This window comes from Ictidomys tridecemlineatus, chromosome 7 (genome assembly GCF_052094955.1).
Source record: "Ictidomys tridecemlineatus isolate mIctTri1 chromosome 7, mIctTri1.hap1, whole genome shotgun sequence".
Taxonomy (NCBI): domain Eukaryota; kingdom Metazoa; phylum Chordata; class Mammalia; order Rodentia; family Sciuridae; genus Ictidomys; species Ictidomys tridecemlineatus.
Genome location: NC_135483.1, coordinates 75792942 through 75817572, shown reverse-complemented (window position 1 = coordinate 75817572; position 24631 = coordinate 75792942). Strand labels below are relative to the sequence as shown.

At 37.9% G+C, this 24631-nt stretch overlaps 1 protein-coding gene across 7 annotated transcripts in view; it reads right to left on the bottom strand.

Annotated features, from left to right (window-relative positions):
* The window catches only part of LOC101965562 (ST18 C2H2C-type zinc finger transcription factor), a 107449-nt gene that overhangs the window by 41305 nt on the left and 41513 nt on the right, over positions 1 to 24631 (bottom strand). For all 7 annotated transcript variants that reach the window (XM_078017177.1, XM_078017176.1, XM_078017180.1 and 4 more), the window contains 7 exons: positions 21671 to 21861; positions 13691 to 14482; positions 8848 to 8982; positions 6967 to 7057; positions 5846 to 5950; positions 3972 to 4165; positions 1323 to 1534 (listed from right to left, as the gene is read on the bottom strand). In XM_078017177.1, the coding sequence (XP_077873303.1) occupies positions 1323 to 1534; positions 3972 to 4165; positions 5846 to 5950; positions 6967 to 7057; positions 8848 to 8982; positions 13691 to 14482; positions 21671 to 21861 (1720 nt within the window). The remainder of the gene's footprint in view (positions 1 to 1322; positions 1535 to 3971; positions 4166 to 5845; positions 5951 to 6966; positions 7058 to 8847; positions 8983 to 13690; positions 14483 to 21670; positions 21862 to 24631) is intronic.

Below are 24631 nucleotides of genomic sequence, written 5' to 3'. Positions count from 1 at the left end.
TTAAAATCCTCCAAATAATTTGCCTATGACAATAGTTTGTGGCTGGGATTCCTTTAAATTCAGACAGTCAGGTATTTTCTTTATATTTTTAGAGAATGTGATTTTCTTTGTTTAAGAACCTCATTTGTTTAAAAATTGTTTTTGAGTGCTTTTTGGCCACCAACTCTTCCTGGGGTTTACTTGGCTCAGTTTTGTCCAGAAGCTAATTCTGATTCTTCTGTCAAATGCTCGGTGGCACTGCACTACCTGCTCTCCTGAAGGCCTGGCACAGCACAGGCGAGCAGCTGACCACTCCGGAGAGGCTGTTCTTAAAGGGGAAAAAAGGGTACAGGCTTTAATTGCCTGGGTTTCAGGGTTTCAGTTTAACCTAGGGAATCTTCCACTTACAGCAAAGGTAAAAGCTGTTATCAAGTAAGCCTGCACACTTTATTTCAGCTGGCTTCAGCCATCTAGGTTGGGAAATAATTTCTTTTAATTGAAGTGCTTTGTGTAAATAGGAGTTACTGGCTTCAGTAGGAGGAAGTGGCTTGAGTCCCTACAACCTCCTCTTGTGGATCATTGGGGCACTTGCAAAGTCCCTCACTGGCAAAAGGCCAGGCATAAAGGTTCTGTGTATGTATTAGTCAGGTTATGAGCATACCCATGTACTTCTCATATGTGGAAAGGAGAAGCTGTAGAAAAAAATGTGATTCATATTTCATGGGCTTCAGAAATGTAGTGTTTTCATAAAGATCACAATATTTGATTTTGGATTAGAGTGTTACAAGTTCTCAAACCTCCCTGCTGATTTAATATACTCAGGAGTTCCCATGTGTCTTCTAAGAATGCTCCGGCAACCTAGACTATATTATGTTATGAGACAGTAACATGTGCAATAATAAAATTTCATGGGTCAGTTTTGCAAATGTTTTGCCAGTTGCTGTTTAATCAAACATTTCTTATCATCTTTGATTTGCATGCAGCAAAAGCTTCTATGATCAAGATTTATTTTAATATCAATCCTCTTTTCTTATTCGATCAAATCCCCTTAACAAAAATATCTTTGAAATCTGTAAATTCTCCCCGACCAGTCTCCATAACTCACTTCTCCCTAAACTATGGTCCCCCATTTTCCAGAAGAGCCACCAGCCAAGGGAGGCACACTTTCTTTCTTTGGACCCACCAACTTCATCCACTGTCAATGTTCCTCTTCCTAAGACAGGGAGGGGATGGCTTTAGGGTGGAGGAGCTGAGTGGTGGCAAATGTGGTTAGGAACATGAAAGGCAGTTTATTCTCACGGTTCTGTCGCTGGCCCACCCTCCGGGCTCTTGGACTGGCCTACCTTGGCATGCAGACTCTGTGGTTTGTTGGAGAGGATGTCTGCGGCTTCCCTGCAGCGGGTGGAAAGGTTCAGGATAGCAGCAGCTGCTGCTATGTGGGTGTCTTCACTACATTGACCGTAGCTATAAGAGCTGGCACGGCTCGCGCTCTGTGTGTGGGCGCCTGCACTAGGCAGTCGATTAGGAAATTTGACTGGATTTGAAAAATGCTTTGCTGTTGAAGAGAGATTTGATTAGCAATTGCATGTACGTGGTTTTAGTCATTAAATAGATTTGTTTTTTAAAGATATAACTTCTTGCATTAAAATATGTGAAGAATAAATTAACGTATGAGCCATTATCCATTGGTATGTTAAATGAAGGTTATTCAGATGGGTTTTCATGGAGGTTCACAGATCAAATGATGTGATTGCTGGGACAGAATGCCTATTCTCTTAATATTTTTTGTATTGACACTTCTTATGACAAAAACTCTATGACTAATGTTATGGGGCAGGTGCACTGGCAACATTTGTGGCAAAAAATGAAGCTCAAAACCCTATAAGCAAAACCTATCAGGGACTACAGAGAGCTTAAGGCATGTATATCTAAAAATTATGTATGTATAGGGCCCATAATTCCAGTACAGAAAAAAATACATCCTTTCAATATTTGTTTTCACAATGACAATTTATATTTAGATACGTAATTGTATTTTTATTTGTTGACACAAAGGTTTGTTCCATACTTGAACTAGTAGAAAGTGTTCTTCATCCAAATAGAAGAAACTAAATAGATGGTGGAGTCTTTAATGAGCTGGCGTTTTGCATATTCAGGGAGAGTGAGATAAGCAAAGGACAGGGAGGAAATGTTCTCAAGGTGAACAGAAAGGCAATTTGGTTATCAAGACCGAGTTTCTATTTTATTTTTCTGTTCTGAGTAGCAAGGCATTACTGAGAGATAGAATTACACATATTTCTCATGACTGTGGGGTGTCTGTAAATATTACTCAAGGTAATGGGAAAAACACCCAAGATTTAATGAGAGCCGATACAAAAGTGTTCACCTGTTTATTTTTCATTAAGTATTTAATATTTTAAATATTTGATTGTTTTTCATAAGACAAAATTTAAAATATTACCAAATGTTACTCCTATAATTACAAGAATATAAAAATGTCTTTGAATGCTTTGCCATTTTAAAAATCAATATCCATATTGTGTGAGTGTATAGAATGCTCTTATTAAATGGCTGTATGTGCATTAAACATATGTGTTTGTGTAGATATTACGTGCACAAAAAATAAAATTATACAGATAGATATAAAACATTGTTTGTGTGTATAACATTTTTTCCCCTGAATCTAACAAGTTATCATTGGTTATTTAAGTTTGCTGGGACCTATTTTTTGGTAAGAATAGACAAAATATCTTTTGGAATAAAGTGTACTTTTTATCAATGGGTAAAGTCCTTTCAAATCTGTTTATATACTGCTAGGTTTTATTATTTACGGTGCTGGCGTCAGACAAAGAATTTTGAACATGCTAGGCAAGGGTTTTACCTCCAAATTGCATCTCTAGCCTTACTGTTGGTTTTAAACTCAGTCTAGGTGCAAGATCTAATGGATTTCAGGGGTTTGTATTGCTGTAAAAAAAAATCATGGTCTATGAAGGACTCCAAGCTTCTTCCTTAATGGAAGTTAAGCTACCTAATGCAGGAATCATTTTCTATATTTGTTCTCAATATTTATTTTCTCATCTTTTTATCAGAATATTTAGGTACTCCAAACAACCTGAAGAAATAGGTAAGTAAAAACATCAAGTTTTTGCCGGATATGGTGGCACACCTGTAATCTCAGTGGCTTGGGAGGCTGAGCTAGAAGGATTGAGAGTTCAAAGCCAGCCTCAGCAGTGGTGAGGCGCTAAACAACTCAGTGAGACCCTGTCTCTAAATAAAATACAAAATAGGGCTAGGGATGTGGCTCAGTGGTTGAGTGCCCCTGAGTTCAATCCCTGATACCCCAAAAGCAAACAAAAAAAAATCCCAAACCACCAAGTTTTATACATTATATCTTCCAATGAATCTGGCAGAAGTAGAGTATTAGTTTATTTAAAATATTTGTATATTAATTCTTAAATTTGTGAGTAACATGCTGTGAGAGGCACACACATTTTTTTTCCTGATAAAAATCTCGATTCCTGAATTGAATTTCTTCTTATATCTTTTACCTTTCCCAACCCCATCTTCAGCCTGAATGCTTTTGCTGACCTAAATAATATATTGAGTAGCATTTCAATATTTTATCTGATAATTTCCATGATTTCAACATGAATAAAAATAATGTATCACAATAGCCATTGCATTTTTAAATATAATTTTAATCCTAATCCTAAATGTGAATTAAATGTTTCTTTAAAATTACCGTATTTGGATGCAACAATGGCTGAGTAGTTGTAGAATAATTAACTCATTAACTATTCATCACATTTAGTGTAACTGCAGGATAAAAGCAGTAACACTGATCAATTATTTTATTTTACTGCACAATCTATTTTTTTTCCTGTCAGCTTTAAGTAGTACAGTATATACTTGAGCAGCCTCCCTCAACATCACACATTTACACAAGATGCATTTGAGGGGAATGAGTATTGGAATTTAAATTTGAAGCTTACATTCAGGAAATGGTGGAGTTTTTCGTCCTTGCCCTGTTTGTACAAGGGGACGTTTACCGAAGACTTGGGCATCAAAACTGGCATAATCAAATGGCACTTTTCCAAACTTCTCTTGTTCTTTCGATACTGTGGCTCTGGGAGAAGTGATGGCTTGTGATCGGAAATTGAACTCAATTTGCTTCACCAAGCTTGTCCTGAAGAGAGTGGGGAAGTAGTTCAAAATAAAATGAGATTATCACGAGCGTATGAGTGTCAGAATTTCCAAGATAGAAGTGTCACTGCGCGTAGGCACCCACAGAGACACTGCACAATGACAAGAAAGTGGTCACAACACAAGAAGGCAGAGTACTCTGGACACAGAGCAAGAGATGGACGGATGTTCTGGACTCTGCCTGGTTATGATTTCTACTACATATTTAATGTCCCAGTCTTCCACTGGCAAGATAAGAATATGCAGTCTCCATTTACCTCATGAAGATGTCATGAGTAACATGTTGTTGGCACTTTAAGTTCTGCAGAGAAAAGTGACATGTGACTACACAACTAAAGTATGTGTTAAGGCACTGGTGTATACATTTTGCTTATTAAAATTGTTAATTATTAGCAATGAATAGTTATGATCATTCATTGCTAATAATTAACAATTTTAATTATTTAATTGTTATGATCATGCCTGCTGCCTATGGGACAGTGTAGACACCAGAAGACTTGATTCCCAAATTTTGAGTTCCCAAAAAAATTGTGAGGCTTTAGTTTCAATGATGGGTTTTGGATTAGATAAAGGAAATTTTAGCTTCTACATACACATATTTGCAGGATTAGTGAATTTTATTATTATATATGTAATTTGGTTTATAGTCCTAAAGTTGCATAAATGTTCTAATCTAAAATAACATCAATCCTTTATGAAATGAGCAAAGTGTACTTTTTGTTATTTCTTTATTTGATAAATAATCTACTTAGGGAGAAAGTAAAGCATACAGTAATACTAACCTAGAATCCCATTTTAAGATTTCTAATTGCTCCTTAAGCAGTAATTCTTGATTGTCACTTGACAAATGTTTTTATTCATGGGATTTGAATGCCAATTTTTACTCTTTTAATTAAATCTATAGAAACAAAATATTAAGGGAAGCTATGCCCTGAAAATACTGAAATGCATAAGAGCTGTTTTGACATTTTAGCACCTCATTAACAACAGTTATCTGATCATTTCTCTCAATCCTGAAATCGTTTTTCCTACATGTCTGATTTTTGTAGAATAGACATACACTGTCACATTAAACTTCAACGTACATACTTTATTATTTAGGTATAAGATCTTCCAAACTAATAGATACAAAGAATATGGGAGCTACAAGGACAAATGGAAGTTATTTTATTAATAGCTATCCATCATAGAATAAAATTTTGCTCTAAAAACTACATGTATATGGGGAGCTCAAGGATAAACATATAATATCACATATTTTGAGGGGATATTAGAAGTTTATGATGTATTTTCTCCAGGCAGAGAAGGTGAAGTCAATCACAAAGGGAAGCTTACCTGACGTGAGGGATGTATTACATTAATGAATCAGAATTTTGATCATTGTATGTTATTGAAGGCTTTATTCCTTTTAGACTCTACCCATATTGTGTTGCCTTAGCAAAGAGACCAATTTCAAGTTAAACTTCTGGAGGGTCTCTTAGCTCACTTAAGAGAGAAAGTATCATTCTCTAGACCAGCCTTTCCAATGAGCTGCCCACACAGGTCCACTGGTGGCTGAAAATGCAGGTCAGGCCACAATGAAGTGACACATAAGGGACATGAGGTCCTGCTGAGCTGGATCCTGGCATGAACAGAATATCAGGAACTTCCTGGGAGCTCCTACCTGTGTGCCTGGTCAGAACACGGCCCAGTTTGGGAAGAATCAAGCTGATTTTTATCCTGGGACATTGCCAATTTTTCAGCTGCAGCAATTGGACAACCAGAAAGACTGTTTCAAAAAAGAAAAGCGGGAGGATGTGAGTTAAAATGATAGTATGATTTGCTTTGGCATGTGCCTCACAGCATACTTGGCACACACTAAATGTTAAGTCATATTAATAGTTCACTTAGCACTATTCTCATATGAAAAGATCCCAAAGTGGTTTTCAAACTATATTGTCAATACTTGTCCCCCAACCTCATCTCAGTGGTGCAAGGTAACAAGCTCATTTTAAAAAATCAAAATATTACATAAGGGAAAAATAATTAAATTATTCTGAAACTTTTAATATTTTCAGCAGTCTGTGCTCATTCCAAATGCAATGGGTCTAACTATAGATATTAGCATGGTAACTCTATAATTTATCTTAGGATATTTAGCAAATTTGAGGGATTGAATCTTATAGTTTAAATTGAAGTTTTCTTGGCCATGTGCTTATAATTCAATAGTACCTCGTAATCACAGTCCACACATAAAACGCACACACAAAACAATCAACATTTTCATATGCAAATATACACACACATAATGCATTTGTATATAAATGCACATAAATGTTCTATTTTAGTTGCAGTCTCAATGGAAGTATGTTACCTCATTGCCTGGTTAACAGTTAAACCACTGTATGTGGAAGCCCTTTTGATTCTTTTTTAATGCCTATGGTGGGATCCAAGATAACCTATAAGCAACTCTTTTCAGTACCAACACTATAATGATGGGCTTTCAGCGTAGAAGAGAATATATTCTATTTGTTTGACTAAATGAACATGTAACCCCAGCATCTTCAAATTTAACAGTTTTTCATTTTTGAAATTGGCTGCTAATATAAAAACTTCTATGAAAGGAAATTATGCGGTGATTTTTCTTTCTTTTTGACTCTGCAAAAGTTGAGACTATTATCTATTTCAAGCGGCAACATATTTGATAGTGATGCAGTGATTTTCATAACACACAGCCCATAATTTGATTGGTGGAAAGCTTCAATTTTTTAAAATGTAAAATCATTAGCAAATCATCAGAATTACCTCCTGTGAGTGTTGCGATTACTGTTCACATGACCCCTTCCTGTGCATCCAGGGGTGGGACACTTGAGCACATTTTCATGCATGGCAAGAACTAATCACAAAATAGCACATTAAAGAGAAGAATAATTTTACCATAAACATACAAAAAATCAACATGTTCATTTCTTAATTTTGCAATTAAATGACTTGTTACATAATCCACTATGCTCCCTCCCCAGATATATTTAGTTGAAAAAAAAAATAAGAACACCAGAACTTCAAAAATTAAATCTAGCAATATTTATCATGTTAACTGCTTTGAACTCCAAGTTATATTTAACCATAGACTTAAACTACTCTATTCAGCTCATATTTAATTTAAACTGAAAAGTTCATCACCTTCCTTCCACATTCAAGTGCTTCCCCTGGAGGAGTGTTTGGAGAACAGTATTTGCCAAATAGCTCTTTCCACCTTTTCCCCAATTTGAAGTTCTGCCTGTGGTCTTTTTTAGTTCCTAAGTGATGCTATATTGATTCTTTCTCTAACCACCATCCACTGCCATGTGGTATTGGAGAAAGTATTGCTGAGTGGCACCTGCCTGTAACCCCAGTTACTAGGGAAGCTAAGGCAGGAGGAACCTAAGTTTGAGACCAGCCCTAAGAACTTAGTGAGACCCTGTTTCAGCATAAAGAAATTAATAATAAAAGAGCTGGGGATGTAGCCCAGTGGTAGAGTGTCCTTGTGTTCAATGTCTAGTACCAGGGAGGGCAGGAGGGAGAGGAGTATGGCTGACTGAATCATCAGAAAATCAGTCTAAGGAATTGCTAACTCAGCAGCACAGGACTCATTTGGTTAGATTAGTGACTTGCTAACTTTTAATATTAAGGAAGGGAATGCTAAGGTGTCCCTATTCTTCCAGTTTGTATGGCCCAAGAGGTGTCTCAATAAAGAGATTCAAACAGTAGGTTACATCTTTGTAGCTTGGAAGGTGGCAGCCTTTATTTACCTGTAGAGACCTGGTTCATAGTAGGACAGGGATGGGCTGATATACTGAGGATTGCCTTTGCTCAGGGCTCTTAGCTGTGACAGGATGTCCTAAGACAACACTACAGAGTACGTGTTCTCACAATGCGTGGAGGCCAGGAGGACGCGGACACCTCCCTGTGATGTCCTGAGGCTAAGCTTGACCCTGGACATATTGGAGGTCAGACCTTAGGCTGAGAAAGAACTGTACAATCACGCAGGGCAATGCGGCTTATTTTTTGTAGTTGTGATGCTTTGACACCTGGGACTTGCTGACCCAGGAGGAACTGCCCCTCCCAGAGTTAGCCAGCTCCTAAAGAAGGCACACAATTGACCCGCTGAGAACACTCTTAAACTCTGGCGTCTGCTCCCCAAGGAGCTCATTTGGTTCTAATATTCTGGGGCAAAGTCCTTTTCCCTAATTATCCTAGGGTCATGGACCAAAGAACCAGGGACAAATCTTATACCTCAGAGCTAGAGGAACCAACAACCCTTGGTCCACTTACCCTTCCCTGTATGTTCCTTTACATAGAAACTAAAGACTTCTGGCCTAAAGTTCCTTCTGCCCTTGCCTCTTGACACAACCTGAGGATTCTGCAGATGACCCCAGTGGCATGATGAGACCCCCTCTCTTAGGAAATATGGGTAGCAAGCTATCTTCTCAATGCAATTTTCTCTTTATCTGCTGGACTTATTGTCTCTCAAATTTTCTACCAATATACTCCATTTTAAAACATATAGCTAGATGGGAACTGCTTGTCACAGAGAAAACTTTGTTTCCATTGTGAGTTCCAAATTGGAAGAGAAAGCAACCAATATTGTGATGTTCTGGTACTTTTAAGAAAGCACCGACATCTTTAGGAATAGGCAGTACTCACTTTCCAGGGGAACCCGCACTTTGTGGGGGCATCCTGAAAGGCTGCGGTGGTGGGGATAGAGCCCAGTCACATGTCCTGTGCCATCACACCCAGGGATAGGGCACTTGGTCTCCCTCTTTTCAGGCCTCGGTGAATCTACAGAGAAATTAAATTGAGAAATTCATTTGGCTTTTCTTCTTTCTTTTCCTATTCAATAGTGGCCTTGCAGAGTGACATTCTCACTTCATTCAGTTTTACCATCATAAACATTCTTCTCACATTACCTTGAATAAGACCCTCAACTAAGACCTGTGGAAACATAAAACATGTTTTCAATTTTCTTGGTTTCCTAAGCAAAGGCTGACACAGGGCAAGGGGCTGTTAAAATACAAAGATGGTCTCAAGTTGTCATGTCACGTATTATAGTTAAAGCCTCATTATGAAAAATCACCCCTATGCCAGAGGGTGAACAAGCTCCTGAAAAGGAAAACGAAAGAAAGAAAAAGAAAAGTGAGAAAGAAGAAAAATATTTATTTAATCCCAAACCATCTCCTATTGAAAGAGTCTGGAAAAAGTCAGATTCAAAATTACAAAACAAACTACCATATCTGAGAAAGGCTTCTCTGGTTTTGTCCCCATGAGTCACTAGCAGCAGGTGGCCCTGGGGTTGAGGGCCAACCAGAAGCTCATGAACAAGCAGAGGTAACTTCCTTCAGAGCAACTGATGAGAATCTGGATACGACTTGTGTTCTGCCTAACCAGTAGTACTGCAAAGTCCTGAGATTCCCAAACCCCAACGGGCTGTTACTTCGGTTCCATGCACAGTGACTGTGGTGAAAAGCTGTTGATTTTACTGACTGCAGGAACTGAGAACTGAGACTTAGAAAAGCAATGATCTTGCTGGGGACTTTCAGAAAACAGAGAGGGTAGGGGCTGCCTTCCTGGTGGTCTGGAGAGTGCTACTGTGCAGCCAGGTGTGGCATGGTTCTCAGGTGCAGCCAGGCATGGAAAGGGCTACCTTGTAACACATTTTGTCAGCATGCTATGGGACAAGAGCCTGGAGAGAATAGGACCAAAGACACGCTCAGGAGTTTTATAATTTTTCTGGCATCACAGTGCTGAGGGCTAGATAAAAGGTTATATAAATACTTAACATAAATGAGTATGTAACAGGAATATTGATGAGATCAGAGCTAATGCAGAGGAGGTCTTAGTTAACAAATGTATATATTTGTGATTGAGATGGTTGATCAACTTAAACAGAAATACTGTCTTATATCCCAAATTGCCCCTAATTCATGCTTGGAATGATAGCAATCATGGAGAATTCTATTCTTCATCAGCATTCAGGGTGTTTGGAAGAAGGATGAGAAGACTGTGAGCCCTGGGAGAGAGAGAAAAGGGGACTGCAGGAAGGCTTCAGGATTCTCAGAAAGCCAAGCAACAGGCATAATGCTTGATGCTGACAGCAAAAATAAAAAATCCAGATGATTCTGCCCAAGAAGCTGCTGGTGACAGAGTATGAGAAAGGGCCCTGCTGCTCAAGGATGTGGATCCCTCGCATGCTCCTGGCTCCAAGTGGGGCACCCAGAACAGGCTACTATAGCAGGATATGAACAACATCTCTGGGGCAGTATATGGCAAGTAGGCAAGCTTCTGTGATACCATGTCACCCCAGTTGTTGGATTACAAACAGTCCTGGGCAGATGGGACACAGCAGGTTGTATGTAATGCAATTATATGGGGGCATGGTTTCAGTGAAAGAGGGAGGAGCAAGGATCCTTCAAGTTGCCGCCTGCACTACCCATAGAGGAAGGGTCAGGACACAGAAAGCGTGAGTTGTAAATGAGCAGTGAGCAGCCAAAGATAGGGACGCATTCAGTAGCAGGTATTTATATTAACCACAGATAGGATTCAAAAGCAATGACTGATGTTGAGACTACCGTCTTTGTATTTTATAAAGGACAAAAAAAAGCATATTAAGAGTTTGTGATGTTCTGTGACTTTGTGCATGTCTGTTTCCATTTACTCTGAATTTGGTGCCAAATTTCAAGTTGATTTAGGTATGTAAAATCTGTAGACCACTAGTCAAAAACCTTGAAGTTTGATTAAAGTGAACCGAGAGGAGCTGACACCATAACAGAGAGCTGCTCACAGGACGCAGAAGAGCAACAATGTGTATTTTGATGCCCTTCCTCTCTTGGATCTCCTCCAGGCGAGGCCACATTTCTAAACCGCATTGAAAGGTTTGGCGCTGAGCATTTCCCCTCCTTGCCACACTGTTTGTTTGCATGAAGCCAGAGAGGGTGTTGGAGATAACGCAGGCTGGCACCTGCCCAGGTGGGGCCACTGACAGTCCACCATGCACCTTTGTCTTCAAGTCTCTCCTTGGCTGGGCAAAACAAAGATGCAGATTTGAAATGCTCTGGAGGGCAGAACCTGTTCGCATGATAAGAAGCCAGAGCATGAGCTCGGGGCAACTCTCAGCTGGTTCTTCTTTTATTTTCTTTGCACAGTGTTGCACAATGAGGGTGACCTTATACTCTAGTGATGTTAGATCCTAGTTTTCCTGGGACTGTCTTCGTAACTGGTAGACTTGCATAATCATTCCTATTGCCCCCTTTTACTTAAAAAGTGTCACAGTTGGGCAATAAATTACATGATGACTCTACTTACACTGAGAACTATGGTCTCTAAATGCTTAGTAGCCATAGTATGCTGAAATTTATTGTAGAATCAATAACTCATCTGAAGGATTGGGTAAAATGATATTTTAAAATTCTAATGTTCTTAACAGTGGAGTTGTATGTCCAAGGTGTACACAAAGTCAGAATCATGTTTGAAGAAGATGGCTATCAGTCGGGATGGATGCTCACTTAATATGGAGTGCATGTTAGAGAAGAAAAATCCCTCTTGTGCTTCTCTACCAGGAATAAGGAACAGAAATGTGAATACTTGATTTAGACTCACAAGCATCCTTATGTAAGCCTATAGTTCCCCTACAATATGGGTTTCACTTTTTTTTTAACCTGTTTCATAGGAGCCTGGCCTTGATCGTGCAGAGGCTTACACACCCTAAAGCAGGAGCAGACCCTATGCCACAGGACATCTTATTGACTCCTAGAATCATGTCTTCAAGTGACCCACCATTTACAAATACAGATTCTACTGCTGTGTTAGTTTTCGAAAACAAAAAAAGTTTAAAAAGTTTTATTAAAAAAAAAGCCAGAAGATCATCAAGTATTTTAAGCTATGGCTCAAAAAGTTTCTACAAACATTGGATTTCATTGGTTGTAAGATATCAATCGTAAGACGAAAGATCACTTTGTATGCAGTTAAGAAACTAGTGTGTACCTTTCTGATTTCAGAGTCATTAGAACGGGGAAACTATGTATCTTAGAATCAATGAAACATGGTATATTAGAAATGACAGATTTGGACTGGGGATATAATTGGTAGTGTGCTTGCCTCACATTTACAAGGTCCTGGGTTCAATCCCCAGCACCACACACACACACACACACACACACACACACACACACACACACACAGAGGAAGTTACAGATTTGCAAAATTTGAAATAAATTTCATCTTTTTGTCAGATTTCTGGTTCATTAAAAGAAAACAGGCAAATTTTAAAAAAACTGTATATTAGTGGGAGTACACAGAGCTAAATACAATGCCCTGTCCTGAACCACACGTTAGTCATTAGTATTCTGTCCCTATTCCAACCCTTGTAGGATGTTTGCATCACATTATGATCATGCTCCTTACTACATGACATTATTTTAGTCTTTTCTGTTTTCTCAGCTCTGAGATGAAAGACATTATTTGTCAAGATTGCAGGTGAGTACGCAAATGGAATTAAATGACAAAATTTACAATTCATTTCTAGATAATCAGAACTTCTAAACCATATCAACATACATTCCTATAAGCCCTTTAGATCTATGATCTTGATTTTCTCTAAGATATTCTCCCCCTAATTCTGAGAATCACCTAAGAACTATTGAAAAAAAAAGCAAACCATGGGGCTCTGAATCTGGCTCCTGGAAATAACCATCTTAAATGTGACTTCTAGGCCCTGCGAGACTCCTGGGAAATTCCATGTAATTGTTGGAATCCACTGGGCCTATCTGGTGTGAGACCTGGTAGAAAAATGGGCAGAATATTCCATGGGGAAAAGGGGACACAATTTTGTTAAAGACTGAGGAGCAATTTTAAAGTATCCTCAAAGTATGTTCACTCTGTCAATTCGAGTTTGACCCAGATATTTGTGGCCCTGCATCAGAAAGCTGGTAAGACTACAAACACATTTTAAACCCAGTTTTATCCCAAGAAGGATCAGAGCACCCTGCCTGGCTTACAAGTAACTTAATATCATTTTGAAGCTCAAAAGGTTCCAGATGATTTTGAAGGAGAGTAGGAAAGAAAAATTAAATTTCTGGAATTAATTTGATAATTAAAATGATTTGAAATGCAACAAGTGCTACTACTAACAATATCCAATAAAGTAGTTTTTAAAGGTATGATTTGTTTTAAAAAGCAATTACATGGTAAATGCTGTTGTATCTAGTTGCTAGAAGAAAAAATAAAATTTTAAAAAAAGCAACTACATTTTAAAAATACATGCAATGAATATTTTTTTGGTGTGAAGTTCCTGCAAAACGAATCAAATTTGATTCAATAATAATCTAGAGAGTAGGGGGTAAAAATAAGAAATTATTTATTTCCCAGTTATGAATTGGGACTTTAAAAGAGCATTCAGCGGTCAAAAAGCTTTCTGGAAGAAATAATAAAATTTAATCTCTTAACCCTAAAGTAATTTTATCCTAAAATAAATGAAAAAAAAATGTTTTCTTACGTTTGTTATTAAAGATTTGTCTTCCACCCATGTCAATAACTTTGGTTTGCCGCCTTTCCCCCGTCAGGTGTTCTAGCAGAAATCTGTCCAGCTCTTTGTAAGTACTGTGGAAAACGCAGCCTCGCTCAGCCTGCAGAGCGATGGCCTGCTCCAGCAAACTCAGGTTCCCCTTGGCTTTCTCCAGATCACTGGCTTCTTCTGACATTGTGGCCAGGCTCTCCCTGTCTTCTTCCTCAGTCTCAGGGAAGGCAGATTGGGCTTTGCTATCCAAGGGCTCCACATGAGCATTCTGCGGTTCTCTCCGGTCTGCATCAAGATCACACCTGTTCTCACAAGGGATAAATTTGTCACCTTCTGTTTTTATTTCAGGAATTTCCAGTAGATCTTTTTTCTTATCTGCTAACATGTACTTTGGGCCTCTCTGAGGTTTGGTGTCTTCTGACAAGTTGGAGCCACTGTCCCACCCATTCTCTGCACTTTCAGAGTTACTTTCGCTGTCATCAGAAGAGCAGAATGGGGGTTGGGAATCATCCACTTTGTCTCTTCCATCATCAGAATGAATCATAAAGCATTCATCTGTTTCATCACTCTCTGCTTTTAAAGATTGGATGCCACTGTCATTGAGGTTTTCACTTATAGTCTGGACAGACATATTTTTTTCAAATTTCCCCAAGTGCATTAGAGATTTGACTACCAGCTCTTGATAACAAGTATATTGGTCTTCTTTCCGAGGGGAGTTTTCTTGTGCAGTTGAATGAAGATTCTCATCCGCAGGTTTTATCATGATTTCTTCTATAGAAAAAGAACATCAATATTTGGAAATCAAGAATGAAAAATATTACACACACACACACACACACATATACACAAATATATAGCCCCATGCATATGTATGTGCACACACATGCATATATATACACACAAATACATACTTAATATGTGTAACATGTGGTCGCTATTAATTTTATAAACATTAGAAAAATATATATGCTCTTAAAATAAAACTTAAAGCTTAATATTCTGAAATTGTCTTTAAATTAATTAACTATTATAATTTTCATACATTAAGAGCTAAGTGCTTCTGGGGTACTGACCAAGACAAAAAGATGATATTTAACAACAGTAGAGTTGTAGATGTAAAATGATTGCCATTGTACCTATTATATGAATTCCCACATCTTAGCCAATGAGAAGAATTGAATATACATACTACTATATATTGTAAATAAAATATTCATCAGATCACTGTGTTAGCATGGAATTATATTTTCAAAGCTTATTTGGTTGATGTTCTCCATTTTTCTCAGATGTACTCTCAGATTTTATGGAATATTAATTAAGGTACAAAATACATCTACATAGAGATGATAATTGAAGGAACTCTGAAGCTTTCAGGTTTCTTGTTTACTCTGCAACTGTCACACTAAAGTTCCATATTGAGGAAAACATAAACAGGAATAATAAGGATTATCAGATAGTAGCTTAAATAGTAACACATTTCCTGGTTTGATACTTGCGTGCATGTGTGTAGAAAGAAAATGAGATGAGGGGAGGGGTTGATTGGAGAGGCTGGAGACAAGCTAGTTGTCCTCTGTACAGAACCCCCCCCATCTTGGGTTCTGAAAGTCAAGGTACCCTGTGACCTGGAGCAGGCCCCAAAAGCCAGTCTGCCCAACACAGAGAAATGGCTGCCATCCTAAGATAAGCTGTCAGAGTCCTCCCTTCACTGATTGAGGGTGACAGTTTAGATATAGAGTGGTGAGCTTACTCAATCCTACCCCAGTGCATATGCACCAACTGAGGGTCTGGACTAGCTAGGGACACCAATCCCAACCCAAAGCATGTGGAGGGGTGCCCAGCAAACAACAGGTTATGAAATGCACCAAATACCTCAAGAATGGTTCTCTGACACCCACTAGGACAAATAAAATAACACACACACACACACACACACACACACAAAGAGGAAAAAGATGAACTGTTTCTGTATCTGAAAGGCAGGATGGGGGGATGGGAAATACAAAATAATAATCCCCTTTTAAGACTGTTAAAGACACCAAGTGAAGTGTATTCTGTATTAATAAACATCTTTGGAGGAAGAAAAGAACAGCTATTGGTGCGAGGGCTGTGGAAGAGGGTGTCTGTGTGGAAGACAATGTGCCTTTTTTGTCTCAGTTAATTTTTTATAAACATTGTCTCTGACAAGGACACTCAAAAATACATCTCCATCATCTTCCTTTCTGGTAATTATCTTCCTAAATCAACACTGGACTGCCAGGATCAAGTAAATATTGCCATAGTAACTAAAAGCATTTTTGGATGAAGGGAAGAATTCAGTCACAACACTGGCCCCTGTAAATAATGCTGATTATAGGGTGCAGTCTTTTGTTGGGATCTATTCAACGTAAACTGAAAAATTTAACATTTTAGTTCCTAGAAAAGAGGCTGGATAAACAGGCACACAATATTTGATAGGATGGGCCTATCCTCTCCTGAATTCATATCAGAGGAACTCCAGGTTTAAATAATATATTAAACATAGTCTAAAATGCAAATGAAGTTTTTCTCAATATCACGGTTGGCTATTAAGAGAAAGTGTAAAGGGTTATGATAATTTTAAAGTATTATGAACTACAGAAAACAAATAAAAAGCATTTTCAGTGAATATGCTCAATTCATTGAACTATTCTCTCACTCCACTTAACTACCCACATGTGTACAATAATGATTTATAGACATTATACCTAATTATGCATATTTGGGCTGTGTTAGAGTGCTAACAAAAGCTCTAGAAAGCAACAATTACCTCTGTTGCTTAGCTACATAGTTTAAAATATTCCTATTAAGTGCAGATCACCAGAGAGGCGGGTGTGACAAACATGCACATGTGCACGACAATGCACTTCACTGTGCGGCTGCCAACTGCTAGCATTTTGGGTCATTTCCAGTTTACATAATTGTTTGGTTCAACTGTTTGTTATATGCTAAAAGAAAATATTTATTAATTATTCTTCAGAAAAAGAGGAGCCCGCCGACAGAGGTGCCTACGTGCATTTCATGCGCTGGTTTCTGGGGATGCTCTTCAAGCTGCAAACCAACTTTCCACGTTCCCAAACACCTATCTGGCTTTCACTATGGTCATAAGGAAAAATCTGAGTTTGCTTTTGAATTTGACACATCAGTGAGCACATGTGGGTTTCTCTCATTTTGTGATGGGCCACTTGCCTTTTCTTTTTAAAGGCTATTTTTTATTTTCCTGGGTGGGACCGTGATGTATTTTGCCACTGAAATAACTAAAGTAGCCTTGTCTATAGAGGCTACAGAGCAAAGGTCAAGTTCTAATGCTGGTGTTCCTCTCTGTGACCATTGGACAAGTAGCTCAGCTCATCTAAGCCTGGTGTCTCTATTCAAACCCGGAGGACAGCAGTGTCACCCTGTGTGCACTCTGTGAAGTTACATGGGAACAGCTAACAGGCATTCTGTAAATGATGGCTCTTCTTCCCCTTCCTGGATATTATTTTTAAAAACAGTAGTAACGGCAGAGGGCATGTGGAAGGGTGGGACTGTTCTTCTTTTAGAATGACCAGGAAAACTAATGCCTAAGGAAGTCAAGGTCCACAGGATGAGAAGGTTTAGTGGATTCACCACCCATACAGACTCTGGAATGGTTCAGCAGTTGCCTTTGAAAACTGGCAGCCAATGCATCATGCACAAATCCATGGAGTGTGAAGTCCAGAGCCTGGGTTCAAGTTGCTAGCCCAGTGCTGCTTGCTTGTATGACGCTGATCAGGTCCTTGGTCTCCCGAGTACAGGCTCCTCATCTTCAAACTAAGGATGGTTCAATGACCCAATAACTGGATGACTCAACGACCCTTTTTAGGACAATAAATTGATATGTCCCTGGCAAGGTATTCCATTTGTTATTTCAATTAATCTTCACAATAACTATGAGAAAGGTCCTTTCTAGACCATTTTATAGATGGGAAGCCACAGTTCTAGGGAGCTAAGGGCTTGCTCAAAACCACATAGCTACTCAGCGGAGGGTTGGGCCTTAGACTTATGGCCACCTGGCTTCAACTCTATGTCCTCACCTCTATGACATGCTACTCTACAACCTAAAGCCTAAGAATACCAGTGCCATGACTGACGTTTACCAAACACAGCCACTCCCAGGAAAAACTGCTAACATTACTCACAGCCAATTCTTTTCCTAAGTTTGAATATTTTCAAGAGTGAATTTAGCCAAATTATATTATTATATTGTGTGCATGTATAAATATGTAGCAACATCCCATCATTATATACAACTATAATGTACCAATAAAAATGTGGAAAAAGATTTTTAAAAAGAGTGAATTTACACAAAGGAACTAGAAATACCATTGTTAATATGCAATATGGAAAAAGATAATCTGTATCCTACAGATAAAAAACACACAAAACAAATAACACAACAACACTAAAACTAACAAGCAAACCAACCTTGACTTTGCTAGTACTATAAACATGATAGGTGGGAAAATTCCTGTGTCCTTGGGGACACAGCCAAGTAGTTGGGTCACTGTGAACAGTGCAGGCCTTTCTCTGTTCTGTGTGCATCTCAAAGTATGGGGGAGGAAGGAAGTGGGACTGGGAGGCTTTCCTTGTATACAGATTTTTAAAAATGCTTTTTCCTCATATATAGAAGTTCACACCTGTTTGTTTACATTAAACCAAGGTCTATACTTTGGTAATCCTATAGCAATACACTGATGAATTCTTACATACACATTGGCTATTCTGTTTTGAAAACAACTTAAAAAATCCTCTGAAAATCACAATATGTTTTGAATAGACTTCTTCTGTATAATGGGATATTATTATCACTGTATTTCAGTTCTGTTTCTTTAACTATCAAGTTTACTTTTATAGGCAACTTAAGTTTTCAAGGCCTTTTGAAGTTCCAAATTTTACCAGGAATAAAAAGCTCCAGAAAAATTAATTCATCATTCAAAATTCTGAAACTGCAGTGATTTATTCCTTATTTGCTATTCATTGAGAGGTGATCTGTTAAAAGTATCTTTCCAACCCCTAAAAATTCTATGAGTAGGCTAGATTTCCTCGAATCATTGAGCATTCGGTCATGTTGCTGGGAACTCTATGCACTTTCTTGGTTAATTCCACTTTGAGCTGATTCTCATTCTCCCTGTCTGCATTGGGAAAGTGTTCTTGTCCTGCTTCTGGATAGCGCTTGCAAGCTCAAATTCCCAGTGAAGAAGGGATATTTGTATGGTTTTGTCCACACTCTTTTCTGTCCCTTTAAATGCCCACCTGCATTTCTTTGAGACAGCTAGTTGAGAATATGGAATGTAGTTTGTGTCATAAGTTGGAAGAAGATGTTTATAAATGACCTTAGCCTTCATGAGCACTGTATACCCTCATTATGAATGTCCCAGCTGAGGATAAAATTTGGCACACATCTAGCCAGGTAAAGATACTGGAGTACCCAGAGTAAATGAGAAGCTAAATGGAAAGCACTTCTGCTAGGTTGGGCACTAGCTTAGCTCTGGTTCCTTTTGGCGGGTAGGGGTAACTTGTGCAGAGGGTTGAAGAGGGTTGAAGCAACTTACAATCTTTGCTCTGTTTACCAGGGATAGGAACAACTATGACCTGCCATTTCTAGAAATTGAGACTTAATGATTTGACATTGTCAAACTTTGCCTGTCAGCATTCTGAAGGTATCAGAGGAAAGGGAGCATTGGATTACAGAGCATGGTTAACTGGAAAATAATTATTTTGCTTGTCCTTCCAATGGTTTCCTAATTATTTTATTTCTATTATATATAAGCTGTGTTACCTTCAGCATTGAATCTCTTTGATTCCCAATGATCTCGTCTGTAAAACTGTGACCATAATTATATATCTTTGTGGCACTGTAGTATGGATTAAGTGATATAATTTTATGCCTGGAATATATGAAAAACTAAAAAATAATGGTCACTAATGCTGCAATTTCAGTATATTCATTATCATCAGAAGTAGTTTTAATACTAAAAATCAAAATGCTTAGCATTTGTAAACCTGCAGATAGACATTCTGCAGTGCATATAACTGAATGCTTAACTAAATACATTTGAGCAATATATTCACTTGGCTAATGTTAAGCATCTATGATGATCAATAGCTATAGTAGAAGGTGAGAAGACAGCAAGCTAGACACAGTCTTTGGCCTCATTGACTTATTCAGGGTATTTGATGCAAAATCAGACTCATTTTCCTAAATATTTGGCTAATATTTGACTAATATTTGGCCAGCTAGGTGAGTTGAACCTCAACTCTATTTGCAGTGATTCAATGACTTTCCCTAAAACTAGACCCAACCTGTAATTTTCATGAATCAACAAGTAAAACTGACCATCTCAAGGAAATTTTAAACATGTGGAGAATGATTATAATTTATAGATGAGCCCTGAGTCTTTAAACTATATTGGACATTTGCAATCCCAGAAACTTGGAAGGTTGAGGCAGGAGGATCAACCTTTTTTAGGCCAACCTCAGAAATTTAGTGAAGTCCTGTCTTAAAATGTAAAAAGGGCTGGGGATGTAGCTCAGTGTTACAGTGATCCTGTGTTCAGTCCTCAGTATCCAGTAAATACATATATACATACATACATATATACCATCTACCAAATACAGAAAAGCTAGACGATTTACTGCACCAGAATCAACTTTGTTTTAAACACAGCATCTTCAATTGCTTCTAAGCTAAGATAGTCAAGATAGGATAAATCTGACCTGAGATTTGTGTTCAGTCAATATACTTTTATATCTTTTAAATTAATACCTATAACTCTATTTATAATAAATAATTATGATCTAAGAAATTAAGCCCTTTTGTTTGTATAATAATTTCTTTTCAAATAAAGAATTATTTAGTATATTTTGATTCCATAAAAGTCATGTTCAGAATTATTAGAACATGCATATACCTCATTTCATCTCTTACTAAGTTAAGCCTTAGCTCTGAATTTGCTTTTTCATAATTTTTTGAGACTTCTGCATGTCCTCAGTTTCAGTCTCATGCACAAAGCCATCCGTGATTTTCCAACTCCTACAGGCATGTGAGCTCACGAGACCAGTGAGAATAGCTATGAATTGGGGAGAAAGAAATTCTAAAGCGTCAAAATAATCACATTTCACTTAGCATGCAAAGGGTGTTTAAGGAGAGTTAAGAATCAAATTCATGAATTATGATGTGTACCTAAAGGTAAATTTAAATGATTTATTTTGGAAATAATGGGCTCGGTGATACATTTTCTATATAATTTTCCTACTGAAGGAGCTTCTAGGAGATAACTTCAGGTTATTTCTACAGTCTATTGCTATAAATATTTATTCAAAAATATGAAAAATATTAAGGTCACAAACCACCTGCCTTGGTCTATGTTGTTGTTGCCAACAACCAATTATATTTTGGGCTCTAAATAATACTATATGTGACTATATATGTTGATAAATAAGTAAAAATAAATGTTCAACTATATATATATGTGTGTGTATATACATACACACACAATAATCATTAATGATAATCAACAATGAACATTATAGAGAATTTGAGCATTGAAAGGTATTTTAAGGCTTAAATAAGCCCTGTAATTTGAAGGAGTCTTTCAGCAATTAGATACTTACAATATTACATACATAAAATACTCTTCACCTTTAAGGCTTTTATTTTCCTCAAAAAGTATCACAGCCCAGTCCAGTGCTTTTGAAGGAACTCAGGGCAAGGACTATGCTGTTCATCTACAAACCCTCCCTATAGATACTAATTAAAAAATGGATCCTCAAGAGGTGAGTAGTGAATGAAATCAATGTTTGGTTTTTCTTCCAAATGCCAAGTATACTTTTACACCATACCAACCATAATTTCTACATAAATTAAGACTGAATCTTTGACACCAAGGAGTAGATAAAATCAGGGCCACTGTCCCTCGCTACCTGCAGCAGCTCGGTTGTTTGTTTCAGAGAGGCCATCATCCTCGGTCCTGTCGTCTCGGTCCCCTTTGCAGTCCATGTTTGGGCTGTAGTGTCGGGGCTTCATTAGCAGGGATTTCCTTTTGTTGACTGGGACACCCAAAGCCTGCTCTTCAGCCCTTCTCTTCTTCGCCATGGAGCAATCATACGCAACACTGTAGTGAGTGGGGCAAATTAAGAACATGGTAAAAGAGCATTTGCTGGTATTTGGAATCTGGCTTTACCCAAAGCCTTTGGAAAGTTGGGACTGGAGGTTTAGGGTTAGCTATTGGCACTGCATAAACAGCCCATCCGTGGAATCCCTTGAACTGTGTGTATTCTATTTTACTGTCTATCAGAAGATATTTTTTTTAAAAAAATCATCCTTAATCCTAAGTAAGCATATGTTAATCTGTGCTTTGCTTGGCGCGACACTAAATACCCAGAGAGGGATGAAACAAGATTTGCACTGGTTTGCTAATCCTAAGAAACAGCTAATGTGAAAAATATACTACCAGATACAAAATATGCATCCAGTATGGATAAATCACAAGGTTTTTCAAATAGTTATTTGCCACTGAAACTGCTTATCTCTTCCACAGTTGTGGCCTGGACTGGAGATGCCACAGGTCTTGGACAAGGACTTGAATGAAGGGGCCATTGAACGAGGGGACAAGCTATGAACATTTAATCAATCAATCAATCCATTCCCAGTCTTTCCCCCCCAACCCCCATACACACACACAAAGTGAAAAGATGCTACATAACATTCTGCCTTTTGATTCTCATCCATTTGGCACACAGAACAAACAAATAAAAAGAAGAGAAATAAGATAGGATTTCACAAAAATGGACAACAGTTTATCCTTATTTCTGTTCTCACATGGTTTTATTTGGAAATGCTCCTGAGGGGGTGGCCCTTTCAACACAGATTTCCTACATATAGCTAAGAAATGCAGACCACTCTACGTATGAAGTTAAGACAAACATTTTCTTGGCAAGATCCTTGAAGACTAGAGAGTTTAGCCAACAGTAAGTCTATGAGAGATATTTATTAAATGCTTTCCAAAGAAAAATGCAGAAGCTTTAGATGAAAAGATCCAGAGGAAAGAATCTTGGACTCAGGGTAATATTACTAACTCCATCTCTAAAAGATGATTGAATGCTCAGCAATATTACTAACCAGTCAAAGACCTTAAACTGATCTTGCATAAATGTCAGTGGAAAATGATGGTTTGTTCATGAAAACAATTTGGTTATGGTTGCATATGAATTCTTGAATATAGAAGAACAGATGCAAAAACATCTAAGGGAAGGAAAAATGTCATTGTTTCTCAGAAAAAAAAGAAAATTATGCTGGAAGCAGAGATAATTCAAGAGTCAGAAATCTTTCAAAAAAAGATGAAAAATTGGAAAATTAAAAATTATTCTGATAGGAAGAAATGAGTGAGTTCCCTAAATAAACTAATGTGCTTTCACAAAATATCTCAAACCCAAATTTAAAGTGACTAGAATTTAAGTGCTCTTGAAGATGGAGCAAAAGAGGATATAACCAGATAACTATGAGAGCCAAAAATACTATGTAAGACTACTTGGCAGAGAATAGAGGTGGGCATGTCTGAGTCTGCTGACCTGTGAAGGAAAATATGGGAGTCTCCACCACATAGTTACAGTGGAGAGTGGGAACAGACAAACAGAATTACCCCACACCTGCCTTTCTGGTCAACAGAGACTCGCTTGTTAAGGAGAAGGGGCAGAGATAAGGTAAGGTTACTCAACCAGAAGAAAAGTTTTTTTACGTACATGAAAATTTAATAATAAATTCAGTGAAATAAGCTAGACACAGAATTAAAAAAATCCATATTTCCACTTATATGAGGAATACAAAATAGTCAAATTCATAGAATCAAAGGATGAAATAGTGGTTGCTAGAGGCTGAACGAAGCGGGAAATGAGGAGAATCAATAGGCATAAAATTTCAATCAAACAAGATGAATAAATTCTATAGATATGCTGTGTAACATCATACGGATGGTAACAACAATGTGTATTACACACTTAAAACATGTTAACAGGGCAGATATGATGTTAAATGTTCTTACCACAATAAAATTTAAGACAATGAAGACAGAGGAGGAGTAAGGTGAGGAGGGGAGGAGGAGATTTGTTGGCATCAGGAAGCATTCATTCATGAGAGAGGCATAGTGGGGATGGTTAAGGAGGACTGGTCAGTCAGGAGAAAATATCATTTCTTTCTTTAATGATTGGACTACCTGATCCTTGCAAGGTAATAATAGATGATAATATTCACATGTTTTGAATATTACTTATAAGGATACATATTATTTCCATCATCAAATAACTTAGTAATTGATGAAGCTGATATTTGAACCCAAGTCTACTGGTCTCCAAAACTGATGTTGCCTCTCTAATGCTGCTTAATTGGGAAAACAGATTTTGGGCAAATTCTGCATGCATTTGAGAATTCATTGAATTAGAACCTGGATAAAACAGTGACCTGTCTAATGAGAAGGAAGGCGCTCACCTCAAGGCCTTGCCCACTGATTTGGGTGTAGAAATACAAGACAATTACACGATCTGAAGATTTTATTGAGTTGCAGCAATGGAAAAACATATTGCAAAACGAATTAAGAATCCCCTTAGCTGGGTGCAGTAGGGCACACCTGTATAATCCCTGCAACTTGAGAGGCAGAGGAATATGGTCAAGTTCAAAGCCAGTCTCAGCATGTTAGCAAGACCCTCAGCAGCTTAGCTAGTTCCTGTCTCAACATAAAAAGGACCCTGAATGCAGTTCAGTGGTAAAGTGTCCTGGGCTCAGTCCCCCCGCCCCAGTAAAAAATAAATAAATAAAAAGAAAGAATCACCTTACAGTAGTAATGTGTGTGAATATAAATATGTAACAACAAATCCCACTCTTATGTATAT